Source organism: Giraffa tippelskirchi, chromosome 4, assembly GCF_054371585.1.
Source record: "Giraffa tippelskirchi isolate mGirTip1 chromosome 4, T2T-mGirTip1v1.2.pri, whole genome shotgun sequence".
Taxonomy (NCBI): Eukaryota; Metazoa; Chordata; class Mammalia; order Artiodactyla; family Giraffidae; genus Giraffa; species Giraffa tippelskirchi.
Window position 1 is genome coordinate 27,430,675 of NC_137278.1, and position 15,850 is coordinate 27,446,524.

A 15,850-nucleotide genomic window follows, 5' to 3' on the forward strand; every position below is an offset into this window, starting at 1 on the left:
ACTGCTAAGGGCTTGGACTGGATACTATGAAAACAGTAACCTCATAACATGGTACCAGAGGAGCTTCAGAGGCATAACAGAGATTAGAAGCTATGCTAAGTGCTAAAAACAAAAGGGAAGCCTGCTTTCTGATTGAAATGCCTTATCTAGGGGGGAAAAAATAGAGTAGAAGCAATAATATCGTGAATGGAATGCAATCTAGAACTTATTGAATTCACACTTAAAATAAAATATATACTTCCTATACCCAATGTGAGAAATTAAGAGCCCTCATTTGGTATGAAACACCACACCCCAGGAGGCTACAGCTGTACTTTCCCAATGGTAATTATAAGTAAGAAGTTAAGTGTGTTAAGCCGGTGGGAAAAGGAGCAAATTTCTAGTGAGCTCTGAGACTCCACTGAGGATGTTTTATCACACGGAGTGAAAATCTCTCAGGCTAGGGAGATTCCAGGAAAGAATCACTTCCTGTCTTGCCTTCAGGTTACCAGGTTAAACAGCACTCCTTCATGCTCCCACACATTCTCTATTCACATAAGACAGTAGGTACCATACCTATGGGTTAGTCTGTGTTTTCCATTAGGCTTCAGGCTCTCTTGGCCTCACAGACTATTTTATTCACTGGGATGTCGTCAAAACGCAGCATGAAGTCTGTTACATGGCAAGTGCTGAATATGTAAGTTTGTTGAATGAGGAAATAATTTATGTTTTGAATCACATTTAATGCATCATTTCAATGGTATATGTCAGTAGAGGTATGAGGTTTTGTTTTGTTTTGAAGTGTTGTATAGTTCTCTAGCTTTCCTGGCATTTTAAACAGGTCTTTATGTCTCCAGTGTCTGACTTATTATCTGGTGCATAGTGGCACCCAGTAAGTATTTATGAATGAATGAATGAGTGTCTCAAAAAGGCTGCCAAGCTACAAAGCAGATGAGGATGCAGACTTATGACTAAATAACGATCTAGTGTTCCTTAAGCACAGCTGTTTGCCTGTCAACAATGGTGATGATAAATCTTCCTCCTTTTGAGAAGAGGTATGAGAATTTACTGGACATGAATCTGAGCAAACTCCAAGAGACAGTGAAAGACAGGGAAGCCTGGTGTGTTGCAGTACATGGGGTGGCAAAGAGTCGAACACGACTTAGCGACTAAACAATAGCAAAAATGAATATTTATACAATTCTCTTCCTAGACAAGACTCTTGTCTCAGTCTTAGTTGGTGACTGCTTTTAAATATTCCTTTATGAACGACAGCAGGTTATATGTAACTTAAGAACTCCAGATCACCCTAGATTAAAAGGCATTTGTTCAAATAAAATATTATAAATTAACTATCTGTTGTTGTTGTTCAGTCATTCAGTAATGTCTGACTCTTTTGTAACCCCACGGACTGCAGCACACCAGGCTTCCCTGGCTTTCACTATTTTCTGGAGTTTGCTCAAACTCATGTCCATTGAGTCGGTGATCCCATCTCACCCATCTCATCCTCATCCAACTCATCTCATCCTCACCCCCTTTTCCTCCTGCCCTCAATCTTTCCCAACATCAGGGTCTTTTAATGAGTCAGCTCTTCGCATCAGGTGGCCAAAGTATTGGAGTTTCAGCTTCAGTCTTTTCAATGAATATTCAGGTCGATTTCCTTTAGGATTGACTGATTTGATCTCCTTGGAGTCCACAGGACTCTCAAGTCTCTCCAGCACCACAATTTGAAAGCATCAATCCTTCGGCACTCAGCCTTCTTTATGGTCCAACTCACATCTGTACACGACTACTAGAAAAACCATAGCTTTGGCTGTATGAACCTTTGTCAGCAAAGTTATGTCTCTGCCTTTTAATATGCTGTCTAGGTTTGTCACAGTTTTCCTTCCAAGGAGCAAGTGACTTTTAATTTCATGGCTGCAGTCACCATCTTCAGTGATTTTGGAGCCCAAGGAAATAAAATCTGTCACTGTTTCCACTTTTCCCCCTTCTACTTGCCACAAAGTGATGGGACCAGATGCCATGATCTTAGTTTTTTGAATTTACTATACTTTAATTTTTTAAAACACAGGCATTTATTCAGAAAATTCCTACCTCCTTCAGCATTATTTTTGAAACATTGTGGGAAAGGTATGAACATACATTCAACACAGGCCCACAGTACTACAGAGATAGGGTAAAGGTAGCCACCAAGGATCCCTTTCCGTGTTCTACTTATCAATTAAAGAAGAGACAAAAGAGCAAAAGACATCTGAGAGGACTTGTGCAAGTGCACAATCAAGCACTGACAGTAACCTCCAGAGGCATACTTACTGGGAGCTCAGGTGCGTGCTTCAGAATCTCAAGGGAAAAATAGGAGCCTATGGAATGGCCAATGACCACAAGCTTCATTTCCTTTGGCACTTGAGTTCTCAGGAAAGCTAATTTGTGTTCTACTTGACCCCGGAGTCCATAGATGTCCTTAATTTCTTCAGCATTTGGATCTAAAAGGAAATATATAAGTACTTTTCATTCAATAAGTGAAAGCAATCATTTCACCAGGGAAAATATCTTAACGGAAACAAACAAACAAACCAGTAACAATAGTAGTAGCTATCATTTATTGAAAGCCTACCATGTGCAAGCCACAATGTTGGTGTTTTACTTAAATTATATCAATCAATCCTCACAACTACCCTGGAAAGGAATATTTTTATCTTCATTTTATAGAAGAAAATACCAAAGCTCAGATGTTAGGAAATAGATTGGCAGTTACATAGCTATGAAGTGGGACCAGTAAGATTCAAACCCAGGTCTCTGTCCTTGAAGCCCATGACTCTCAATTATTCCCTGAACTACTGTAGTTTAGGCCAATGGTTTTCAAATTTTAGCATGCATCAGGATTCTCTGGAAGACTTCAGTTATATGACTAGTAGACAGCCAAGAAAATCCATGACACTGCTTTCAGATAATCTTTGTTTCGAGAACTCAAGACTGAAACATTTAAGTAGAAATGTTTCAAACTGTTCCTTTTAACCAGCACAGTCCTGACCCAAAACATTCTTTCTTCCTTTCACAAAGAATCTTCTAGATTCTTCAAGATCTAATCAAAATTTTATCTAGTTAATTTTTAGGAAAAGTGAATGAGCCTTCCTTAGTGTTTAACTCGTATCCCATTCTTATTTAGCATTTTATTATACTTGTATAACTGTCTTTTCATTTCCTCCTTTAGACTGTGAGCTCCTTGAAGGCAAGGTCCATCTTTCATTTCTGTGTCCTCTGTGACTAGCACCAGTAAATATCGTTGTTGAATGAAAATATGAACTGACTAGACAATCTCGGAGCATGCTGCCAGCTCTAATACTCTATGAGCAGAGAAAACTTCAATAGGTTTTCCCTATGAACATGTAATTGAGGGCAGGAGCAGAAGGGGATGACAGAGGATGAGATGGTTGGATGGCATCACCAACTCAATGGACATAAGTTTGGGTAAACTCCGGGAGTTGGTGATGGACAGGGAGGCCTGGCGTGCTGTAGTCCATGGGGTCGCAAAGAGTTGGACACGACTGAGCAACTGAACTGAACTGAATGAACGTGTATCGGGGTTTTAACCTCAACGACAGGGTGTAGTATATTTCAAAATTTCACAAGGTAGTCAATTGCTTTCTAAAATTTGAATCACTGTAATACTAAAGTTCTTGCCTTCATGACTCCTATAAGGTACTGATGCAAACTAGAATAAAAGTAACCAAAATTCATTTTGAAGAACTGCTCTTCAGTTTCATCCGTACAGGCTGGTTTTTCTTTCTTCAGTGCTCGGCACCCTCTTAATCTAGTTAACTCCATTTTATCCTTCAAACTCTCAACCAGTGCTACCTCCTCTGAGAAGCCTTTTTATGATACACTCGATGAGGAGTAAAGTAGCCTTCCCTCTTTCAGTTTCTGCAACATCCCATGTCTGTCTCACCACATAATTCCTAATTTACTACTGCTGTACTATTCATGTCTTGCTTATCTTTTTCTCCAATGCCTGGCATACAGTTACTGAAAAGCCTTTCGCTGGATCAGTGAGGCTTAGTTCCCTATTTCAGCGGTACTACGGAAACAGGCGATTTCCCTGGTGACCCGCGTTCTGCTCTGATCCTTCTTTGCAGGTCAGTCTAGAATTCATTCTCCATTTAACAAGGAAGTTTAACATGAAACAGAATTGGGAAGAGACAGAATTTGATTTTCATAGGGCCTCTGATGTCTCCAAATCCAAATTTTGATTTAGTTAATACTCTATTTGAGTTCTTTACACTCACTATGTTCATAAATTTTCTCTGATCACTCTACCCAGGAGTGATCACATTGTTCTGATACCCCAAAACAAATACCTATAATATGTGCAACCCAAGTTCTTTATTTTTCAAAATAGACAACTTTTGAAAATGCTGAAGTCGTCCTTCCATTGGGACAGTATGGTGTAGTACAGAGATCAAGAGCACCTGAGAGGAGATAAATCTGGTTCTAAATGCCAGCTAAGTCCCTCACTAAGTGACTGATGCAAATCCTTCAACCTCTGGCTGCAGTCTCTTTACATATAAACAGGAGATAGCAATTCTAGCCTCTGAGGAATGTTGCTTGCATAACATTTTAAAGCACAGAGGAAGGGTTTGGCATAAACTATTTCAGAAATGAAACTTACGATTGCTATCATTCCAATTCCTGTCCTTTAAGGCCTCCCTCAAATAGACACCAAAAATATTTACATGGTTAGAGCAAAAAGGAAAATGAGCTAAATACAATAAACATTTAAAAACTTCACTGATCCTAAAAACAAGGCCCTATAACATATTTAAGGATGATTATAATTCAAATCATTACTGAATTGAATATTTCAGAGGAAAGTCTGTCTTTAACTCTGAGAATTGCTCACTAGATTGCCAAGATAAACACACCATTTAGTGTTTTCTGAAGTAATGAGATTAATGGGGAAAGTACTTTGTATAAATAAACAATCAATAATAAAAAATTTCAACGTGCTCTCTGGATATTACTTTACTAGCAAAAACTAAAAGCTAAAAGGATATCTATATACTTGAATGTACACTTTCTCTCCTATTATTAACATACTCTGAAAAAATTCCAGGAATCATTAGTTTACTTTCCATAAGACACTGCAAAAAAATCACATTCAATTTTATCAAAATCAGAATGATAACATGCAAATGATTTATAGCATTCTTATTATAGGGAAAAAGTACTCCAAGTTACAGTCAACTAAGTATATTTGCAACAAACTGTTTCTAAATTGAAGTTCAGTTCAGTTGCTCAGTCGTGTCCAACTCTTCGCGACTCCACAAACCACAGCACGCCAGGCCTCCCTGTCCATCACCAACTCCCAGAGTTTACCCAAACCCATGTCCGTTGAGTTGGTGATGCCATTCAACCATCTCATCCTCTGTCGTCCTCTTCTCCTCCTGCACCCAATCCTTCCCAGCATCAGGGTCCTTTCAAACGAGTCAGCTCTTCACATGAGGTGGCCAAAGTATTGGAGTTTCAGCTTCAACATCAGTCCTTCCAAAGAACACCCAAGACTGATCTCCTTTAGGATGGACCGGTTGGATCTCCCTGCAGTCCAAGGGACTCTCAAGAGTCTTCTCCAACACCACAGTTCAAAAGCATCAATTCTTTAGCACTCAGCTTTCTTTATAGTACAACTCTCACTCTAGTACTCTTGGCTGGAAAGTCCCATGGATGGAGGAGCCTGGTGGGCTTCCGTCCATGGGGTCGCTGAGAGTAGGACATGACTGAGTGACTTCACTTTCACTTTTCACTTTCATGCATTAGAGAAGGAAATGGCAACCCACTCCAGTGTTCTTGCCTGGAGAATCCCAGGGACGGAGGAGCCTGGTGGGCTGCCATCTATGGGGTCGCACAGAGTCGGACACGACTGAAGCAACTTAGCAGCAGCAGCACATCCATACATGACTACTAGAAAACTAAATTGAAGACTGTCTGAATTAATGGATGGGATCACTCACCTAGAGCCAGACATCCTGGAATGCGAAGTCAAGTGGGCCTTAGGAAGCATCACTATGAACAAAGCTAGTGTAAGTGATGGAATTCCAGTTAAGCTATTTTAAATCCTAGAGGATGATCCTGTGAAAGTGCTGAACTCAATATGTCAGCAAATTTGGAAAACTCAGCAGTGGCCACAGGACTGGAAAAGATCAGTTTTCATTCCAATCCCAAAGAAAGGCAATGCCAAAGAATGCTCAAACTACCACACAATTGCACTCATCTCACACACTAGCAAAGTAATGCTCAAAGTTTTCTAAGGCAGGCTTCAACAGTACGTGAACCGTGAACTTACAGATGTTCAAGCTGGGTTTAGAAAAGGCAGAGGAATCAGAGATCAAATTGCCAACATCTGATGGATCATCGAAAAAGCAAGAGAGTTCCAGAAAAACATCTACTTCTGCTTTATCGACTATGCCAAAGCCTTTGACTGTGTGGATCACAACTGTGGAAAATTCTGAAAGAAATGGGAATACCAGACCACCTGATCTGTCTCTTTAGAAACCTGTATGCAGGTTAGGAAGCAACAATTTGAACTGGACATGGAACAACAGATCAACAAATAGGAAAAGGAGTACATCAAGGCTGTATATTGTCACCCTGCTTATTCAACTTATATGCAGAGTACATCATGAGAAACGCTGAGCTGGATGAAGCGCAAGCTGGAATCAAGTCTGCCAGGAGAAATATCAATAACCTCAGATATGCAGATGATACCACCCTTATGGCAGAAAGCAAAGAAGAACTAAAGAGCCTCTTGATGAAAGTGAAAGAGGAGAGTGAAAAAGTTGGCTTAAAACCTAACATTCAGAAAACTATGATCATGGCATCTGGTCCCATCATTTAATGGCAAATAGATGAGGAAACAATGGAAACAGTGACAGACTATTTTTGGGGGCTCCAAAATCACTGCAGATGGTGACTGCAGCCATGAAATTAAAAGATGCTTGCTCCTTGGAAGAAAAGCTACGACCAACCTAGACAGCATATTAAAAAGCAGAGACATTACTTTGCCAACAAAGGTCCGTCTAGTCAAGGCTATGGTTTTTCCAGTAGTCATGTATGGATGTGAGAGTTGAACTCTAAAGAAAGCTGAAAGTGAAGTCGCTCAGTCGTGTCCATCTCTTTGCAACCCCATGGACTGCAGCTCACCAGGCTCCTCCGTCCATGGGATTTTCCAGGCAAGAATACTGGGGTGGGTTGCCATTTCCTTCTCCAGGAGATCTTCCTCACCCAGAGATCGAACCCAGGTCTCCCGCATTGTAGACAGACGCTTTACCATCTGAGCCACCAGGGAAATCACTCCTCCATAGGTACTCATAGGCACCTATGAGTGCTTAGAAAGCTGAGCACCAATGAATTGATGCTTTTGAACTGTGGTGTTGGAGAAGACTCTTGAGAGTCCCATGGACTGCAAGGAGATCTAACAGTCCACCTTAAAGGAAATCAGTCCTGAATATTCATTGAAACGACTGATGCTGAAGCTGAAACTCCAATACTTTGGCCACCTGATGCGAAGAACTGACTCATTTGAAAAGACCCTGATGCTGGGAAAGACTGAAGGCGGGAGGAGAAGGGGACGACTGAAGATGAGATGGTTGGATGGCATCACCAACTCAATGGACATGAATTTGAGTAAACTCCGAGAGTTGGTGATGGACAGAGAGGCATGGTGTGCTGCAGTCCATAGGGTCACAAAGAGTTGGACACAACTGAGTGACTGGAGTGAACTGAACTGAATCCAAGTTATTAATTCTTTATCAATATATGGCCCTGAATATGGAACTGACAACTCCCTTTTAGAACCTGAGCCTATTTCTTAGACCCATCTCAATGAAATCCACTTCATAGCTCATTTACTGATTCTAGAGTTTATTTCAAAAGGTATGTATAATCTGTTCTTTGAGAAAGTAAGTAATATCAATACTTCACATTTATTTTTCATCTATTTGTTCAAACTGATTGATCCAGTTACTAAAATTCTGCCAATTTTGGGTCAAAATATTATGCATCCTGTGTATCTACAGGTACATTGGTAACTATTATTTTCTTTCACTTCACATGAACTAAACTGACTACTGTGACAGAAAACAGTGACTAACTGGCCCATGAAAATACTGAAAACACAGATGTAAATACAATACATTCCCTTGTCTTCAAGGAGCTCACAGTCTAATAAGAGGAAACAGAAGTAGATAAAAATACTATTACAAAACACAGAAGTAAGTATAGCTCAAGCATTTCCTTAAGAAAATAAGAGAGTTTTATTGGATCACAATAAGAAAGTAACACCCCTTTGAATTAATAAAAAGTACTATACCTTTCTCCAAGTAAACCAAGAGAGATACCTGGAAAATACATTTTTTACATTCACACTACTGTAACTGTAATTTTAACTACACATTTGAACACTATCACAATGGTCTACATTTACCAATACATACTGTAACAACACATCCACATACATATTTATCTTGATACATACTGAATCTAAATGCATGTTTTACTACATATTGTCACACAAACAGTATTTACAAGTCACCAATGACCACAGAACTAACAAGACCAAAGATTAGTGCTACATGAGCCTTCGGCTAGGACTGAGCCTGCAGACAGAAACTCTCTAAATCTTACACCAGAATTTTCTCAACCAGTGAAGTCACCTATCCTGCCCCCATCATCTCCAAATCTATACCTTAATAATAACTTTAATTAAACAATTTACACATGGAGATTAAGGGCTAAAAAATAGCACTTCATATTTTAAAGAATGGTTTAAGCAAGATGAATGTACAGCTTGCTCTTTAGGTCAAGCTTTAAAAAACACACAAAACAATATCACGTGTTGCTTAGCACTATCTATACGTAACTAAAAAGAAATGAAATTTACTCTAAATTCATGACAGTATAACATAAAGGCATAAAAGTGTGAGGTATAATTTTGGACACCGCGATGAGTTCTGTGCCTGTTTATGGTTATGGGAAAGGTAGAACGTATAAGGTTAGAAAGGAAGGTTGAGACTAGATTAAGTAGGACTCTGAACATCACCCAGGAGTCTGGACTCCACTGTATAAGCAGTGAGAAGATACCCAGGGACCTCAAAGGGAAGTACAACGATTCCATCTGTGTTACAGGACCTCAGCTACAATGCTTTGCTCCCTGCTCCTGTCTGCTGCTTTCTTCTCTCTTCCATGAGAATCTAACAACTTGCTTGATTCTCAACATTTCTTCTTGCTCTACCCTTTGGTTTTCTGCTTTTTTCTACCACTGACTCACTCGTTTATTTCTTGCGAGCCCTGAGACTTGACTGACTGTCCCTGCCTTGACAGCATGTAGTCGTTCCCTGTATCCTCCATGTTCCTCTGCCAATCAGTCCTGGCAAGGGAAGTCCTACGGGTTTTTCTGTTCCTTTCAGTTTTGGGTACTGGAATGGGAGTGGTTTAATGATTCTCTGGATAAACATCACCCAAATTCATCATTAGTTGAAAGACTGTGTAATTTTTTTTAGTTCATGTTTTATCAGGTGAAACTAAACCATGATTTCCAGCTTTCATGTTACACGTTTTGAACAAATGACTTAAAATAGTTGATAATGAATCTGCCATCAAGTAAGTTGACTCCATACTAAATCAAAGCCAGAAAGAGTTTATACTCCTAATTCCTCAAATTTTCTTTTCACACTTTTTTCCCCCCTTGAATCACCTCCTTCTGACATTGGTGAACATCTGTTCTCCCAATTATACTCAATTTATGACTGTGATAATGTGGCGCAACTAGAATATTATTTCCAACTGTTCATAATTTTAACACGTGCTAATATGAGGCAAAACATACTTTCAACATTTGATGTGTGGTTAGAGCTTATGTCTTTTCTCTCAGTGGTTATGTATTTTTCACACCATATTTTGCATGTCAGAAAACCCGTACTTTAGAACAATAATCTTGGATGATGAATAATATATCTGTTCTGCCTATCCAAATCAATCGACTCTAGTGTGCATTTACAAACACAGCCTCCAGTATGTAAAACGGATGAAAGCACAACTGCTCTGGTTGAACAGGGGTGGGGGGGTGGGGGCGACTGGTGAAGCTCAGACCCCCATCTGCCCTTTATAGAACTTTTGGGTTACTCACAACATGGGTGGAAATTCACTAAAAGGCAGCATTCTCATTTCTTTGTATACCTCTGTAGCACCACACACAATCTAGTAGGCTGTTGATAAATCCTTGAGGATGGATGAATTGCCTTCTTTAGAAACCAGATTTCACCCTCCTCTAGAAACCAGTTTCCTTTGGCCCTGTGGTGGCCCTTTGGGCTAATGCCTCTAGATGGCACTGTTCTCATTAGTAGCAAAGGACCCAGGCTCTAATTACTAAGTCATTAACTCCAAGAGCACACAAGCAGCATAAGCTAAGCAATAAGTATACTCAAAATAAAGTTGTAAATAATCAGATGTCATTTTAAATCAAGAATTAAAGACATTTCCTGGAAATTCAAACATAACAACAGATACTTTCTACTGGTTTTCCCCACCAGGAGATCTTTATTGGTGAAGATCTATGGCAGGACTTCTGAAAATGTGGTACCAGGATAGACAGTACTTAGGAGTCTGTTAGAAATGTGGAAGATTCTCAGGTCCCACCCCACATATACTGAATCAACAGCTCAGGAGGTAGCACCCAGTAATTTGTGTTCCAGTAAATCCTCCAAGTGATTCTGACGACTGCCAAAGATTGAGAACCACTGATGGAGGGTTACTCTTTGAGTCTATTTTCAACTTTCAAAGTTGCTACTAATGTTCTGTTCAACGTTTTTGTCTTCAAGTATGACTTAAGGACTTACTGTGATAGCTGAGCTGGGCACTCTTCTCAATAGGTAATTCAATACAGATTTTCTATTATGATGGTATTTCTCACTGAAGTCATAATGTAGGAATATAACACACTAGCTAATCATCACTAAGTTTCAACACCACAAAAGAAGAGTACTATGAGGTATTTTCACTACTTCCTATCTCCTCCTGTCCATGGTTATCTCTTCTCGTGCCAGACTTAAGATAACTGGCCAGTTGGCAGCTTTTCGAGATTTAGTATGTAAAGCAAGCCTGTTTCCTAAGAATTCTTTTAACACCTCTGTGTTCCAACACAACCCAAAGATAGCCAAAGCACATTCTAAGCAGACATATAACTTTCCTGACAGGAAAAACTGCTGTAATAAACCCCTAACTTTCTTTGAGTATATATGAAGAAATAACTTAGAACAATTAAATATGTATCTTTTAAACTATTTCAAGGTAAAGCAAGTGTATTCCACACATTTGATTCACTTTCAGTCACATTTGAAGGTGATAGTTGTGGAAACAGATGTTTTTAAGCAAGGCAATGAAATCTATACATTCAATTTCACTTCACAAAATCTCTCATTGCTAGGTAATCCATAGTTACTTGCCTTTCAAAGCATACCCTAGTACTTAAGCAAAGTGTAAAAGGCTCACAAGTAAATTGCATTCACAGAAAAATATATACACCCATACACGTAAAAAGAGAAAAACACTATGAAAAAAACACTTTGAGGGACTTAGGCAAGCATTTGCCAAGTTGCATAATCTCATCAATACTCCATTTACCCAGTCCCCCTTACAAGTCACAGCAGGAAAACGATGGCAGACCAGGATACCATCTGTGACCATGGAAGGGCTATTCACTGCACCAGTCACCTGGGATGAGCTACCATAGGACTAAAGCACTGACTTCAGGATCAGAAGTGCTGGCTTCCTGTCCAGATTCTACCACTCACCAACACAAGGTCATTTAGCCCTGTTGGGCCTTACTTTCCTTCCTTGAAAAATAAGGGTTTAGATGGAATTTAATGAAGATACTTTTAGCTTTAGGGGCTTCCCACGTGGTGCAATCGTAAAGAATCTGCCTGCCAATGCAGGAGACTCAAGAGATGTGGATTTGATCTCTGGGTCAGGAAGATCTACCAAAGGTATAAATGACAACCCACTCCAGTATTCTTGCCTAGAAAATCCCACGAACAGAGGAGCCTGGAGGGTTACCGTCCATGGGGTCGCAAAGAGTCGCAAAGAGCACCCACTTTCAGCTTTAAGATTCTATAATTCTTTTTCTTTCTTTAAACTCTTTTAAGAGTGGAAGTTTTCAAACATGCACAAGTCCAGAGAATAGTATAATAGATCTCTATGTATCCGTGGTCCAGCTTCAACAATTATTTTTTTTCTTTCCAGCTTTACTGAAGTATGACTGACAAAATTTGCATACAGTTAGGTTGTACAACATTACTGTTATTAAAAGTGTACAAGGTGATGACTTAATATGTATATAGACTGTGAAATGATCACAACCAGACCAAGTAATACATCCATCACCTTGCAGAGTGAGTATACGTGCCTGCCATTAAGTTTTTGACTGATGAGACATCCACTTTGAATAAACATATTGCTAGCTGCAATGACCCAGCTACTAGCAAAACAACCAGGTAAGAACTAGGTCACCTCTACCCATGAAGCCTTGGGTAACCTAGATAACTGCTTGAGTGACCTTTTCTCTACATCCTCCAAGACTTGTTAACTTTAGTCTTTCTGAGAAATGCCATCTTAACAGGTGTGATGTGATATATCATTGTGGTCTTGGTTTGCATCTCCCTGATGATTGATGATGCTGAGCATTTTTCATAAACCTGTTGGCTATCTGTATGTCGTCTCTGGGAAAATTTGCCTGTTTTTAAAATAAGGCTATCAGTGCTTTTGCTATTGAGTTGTATTAGTTTCTTATATACTGTAGAAATTATCTCCTTACCAGATACATGGTTTGCAAATATTTTCTTCCATTTCATAGGCGCCTTTTCATTTGGTTGACTGTTCCCTGTGCTGTATAGAAGCTTTTCAGTTTGATATGGTCCCAAATGTTTACTTTTGCCTTTGTTACTGATGTTTTTAGAGTCATAACCAAAAAAATCACTGCCAAGACCAACGTCGAGGAGTTTTTCTCCTATGTTTTCTTCCAGGAGTCTAATGGTTTCAGGTCTTAAACTTAATCCATTTGAGTTCTTTTTTGTGTATGGTGTAAGATATGGGTTCTCTTTCATTCTTTTGCATGTGGATATCCAGTTTTCCCAATACCATTTATTGAAGATACCATCCTTTTCCCATTGTGTGTTCCTGGTGCCCCTGTCAAAGACTAGTTGGGCCTTTATTCATGGTTTTTTCCTGGGCTCTATGTTCGGATCCACTGATCTGTTCTTATGACACTGCCACACTGTTTTGATCACTAGCTTGGTAATATAGCTTGAAATCAGGAAGTGTGCTACTTTAACTTTGAACCTGAACTTCAATCCTCTTCCTCCAGATTATTTTGCCTATTTTGTATCTTTTGTGGCTCCATACAAATTTTAGGATTTCTTTCTGTCCCTATGAAAAAAATGCAACTGGAATTTTTCAGGGAATTTATAGAGGGACTGCACCTAATCTATAAATTTATCATTCTAAACAGAACATAATTACGGAAATAAAAAATATAAAGTAGGTGAAAATGGTAATAGAAGAAATCTGAGCAACTGAAGAGCTGAAACAGTCTGGATGTTCTTGCTTATAAATGACCTGGTCACTACTGAGTGTGGAAACTGTTTTCAAAGAGAGGAGGAGATTAGCCAAGATAAGGGTAATCTTACATGTAATGCTTTAAAAAGGGAGTCTGGGTGGTGAGATAATACTAATACCAATACTAAACAATGTAAAGGTATTGCCTTTACATTGCCACCAGAGGTATTTTTCTGTAAGTGCTAGCAAAGAGGCAGGCTCAAAGATACTCAAAGGTAGGTACTCAAAGATTTAGTGAGTAAATGGAATTAGGAAAAAAGAAATCTTAGATTGCACTCTCAAGAGTTGGCATCTGGCTTCCGTGGTGCCTCAGTGGTAAAGAATCCACCTGCTAACGCGTGAGATACAGTTCAATCTCTGATCCGAGAAGGTCCCACATGATGCACAGCAACTAAGCCCGTGCGCCACAACTATTGAGCCTGTGCTCTAGAGCCAGGGAGCTACAACTACCGAGCCCTTGTATCCTAGATCCCGTGGTCCACGATAAGAGAAGCTGCCTCAATAAGAAGCCCGTGTATCACAACTAGAGAAAAGCCTGAGCAGCAATGAAGAAGGCCCAGCACAGCCAAAATAAGTAAATAAAATTATTTTTAAACAAGAGTTGGAATCACAGTAGAGGAAGCTCAGGGGCAGCCAAGGCTGCCTTCTTCTCCTTCCTTGCAAATACTGTACCCTAGGAGACGCAGGCTTCTGACTGTATCTTCTTCTGCGACCCTGACAGCCATCTGGAGAACTTTCTTTCCCCAGGGCACAATGTCAACCCTTAAAGAAAAACTGATTGCCACCAGTTTCAGAAGAAGAGGCAACGGTCCCAAACAATAAATTACTGTAGTGGGTGTTGGACAAGTCAGTATTGCATGTGGCATCAGCATTCTGGGAAAGTTTCTGACTAGTAAGCTTGCTTTCATGGGTGTTTTGGAAGATAAACTCACAGGAGAAATGCTGCACCTGCAGCACGGAAGCTTATTCCTTCAGACACCAAAAACTGCGGCAGACAAAGATGACTCTGTCACTGCCAATTTCAAGACTGCGGCGGTAACTGCAGGAGTTCGCCAGCAAGAGGGAGAGAGTTGTCTGAATCTGCTGCAAAGGAACATTAATGTCTTCGAGTTCATCATTCCTCAGATCATCAAGTACAGTCCTGACCGGTGGTTCCAACCCGGTGGATGTTCTCACGTATGTTACCTGGAAACTAAGTGGATTACCCACGCACTGTGTGGTTGGCAGTGGATGTAATCTGGATTCTGCTCGACTTCGTTATTTTATGGCTGAAAAACCTGGCATTCATCCCAGCAGCTGCCACGGATGGATTCTAAGCAAACATGATGACTCAAGTGTGGCTGTGCGGAGTGAAGTGAATGTGGCAGGCATTTCTCTCCAGGAACTGAATCCAGAAATGGGAACAGATAATCACAGCGAAAATTGGAAGGAAGTGCATAAGATGGTGGTTGAAAGTGCCTATAAGTCATCAAGCTCAAAGGCGACACCATCTGGGCTATTGGATTAAATGTGGCTGATCTTATTGAATCCATGATGAAAAGTCTATCCAGGATTCACCCAGTATCAACACGGTGAAGGGGATGTATGGCATTGAGAATGAAGTGTTCCCAAGTCTTCCACGTATTCTGAATGCTCAGGAGTTAACTAGTGTTATCAACCAGAAGCTGAAGGATGAAGAGGTTGCCTAACTCAGGAAAAGTGCAGATACCCTCTGGGGCATCCAGAAGGACATAAAGGACCTGTGACTTCTGGCTGCTAGGCTATAGAAACTTAAAATTACAGTGTGATTAACCACGAGCCTTTAGTTTTCATCCATGTACATGGAGCACAGTTTGCTTTTATCTTCCTAAGTATGTGAATCTGGACTCCCAGAATCAAAGCCCATGCTTGCAAGACGAGTTCTTGAACAAATAAACTAGTGTAGTGTGGGAAAAAAGAAAAAAAGAGTTGGCATCTGACACTAAAGTCTATTTAAAATTAACACAGTATTCTGGAATACTAACATTTCAGGAAGCTGATCTATACTACGAAATGTAGGAATTCAGAGGAGAGGTCAAGAGTCAGGGAGTTGTGATGTTCACAGTGAGATGACCCATTAATAGTTTGATCTATGACTAAAGAAAAGAGAACCAAATCCCATACTAACTAGAGAACCAGAGTATCTACTCTGTATGCACAAGGATAATTTTGTTTCTCAAATTCTGCAATAACT

The 15,850-nt window shown here is 39.9% G+C and overlaps 1 protein-coding gene and 1 pseudogene across 30 annotated transcripts in view; one reads left to right on the plus strand and one right to left on the minus strand.

The window, feature by feature from the left end:
• Nucleotides 1-15,850, minus strand: part of LDAH (lipid droplet associated hydrolase) — a 102,049-nt gene that overhangs the window by 66,565 nt on the left and 19,634 nt on the right. For 28 of the 30 annotated variants that reach the window (XR_014083021.1, XR_014083000.1, XR_014083014.1 and 25 more), the window contains one exon: nucleotides 2,293-2,462. Coding sequence is in view for 8 of the 30 variants with exons in the window: in XM_081593665.1 (XP_081449791.1) it covers nucleotides 2,293-2,462 (170 nt within the window). In the remaining 22 variants the exon portion in view is untranslated. Of the gene's footprint in view, nucleotides 1-2,292; nucleotides 2,463-10,865; nucleotides 10,897-15,850 lie in introns of those variants that run through there. The other 2 variants (XR_014083001.1, XM_081593667.1) reach the window with 1 other exon arrangement.
• Nucleotides 14,392-15,383, plus strand: LOC145546553 (L-lactate dehydrogenase B chain-like; annotated as a pseudogene).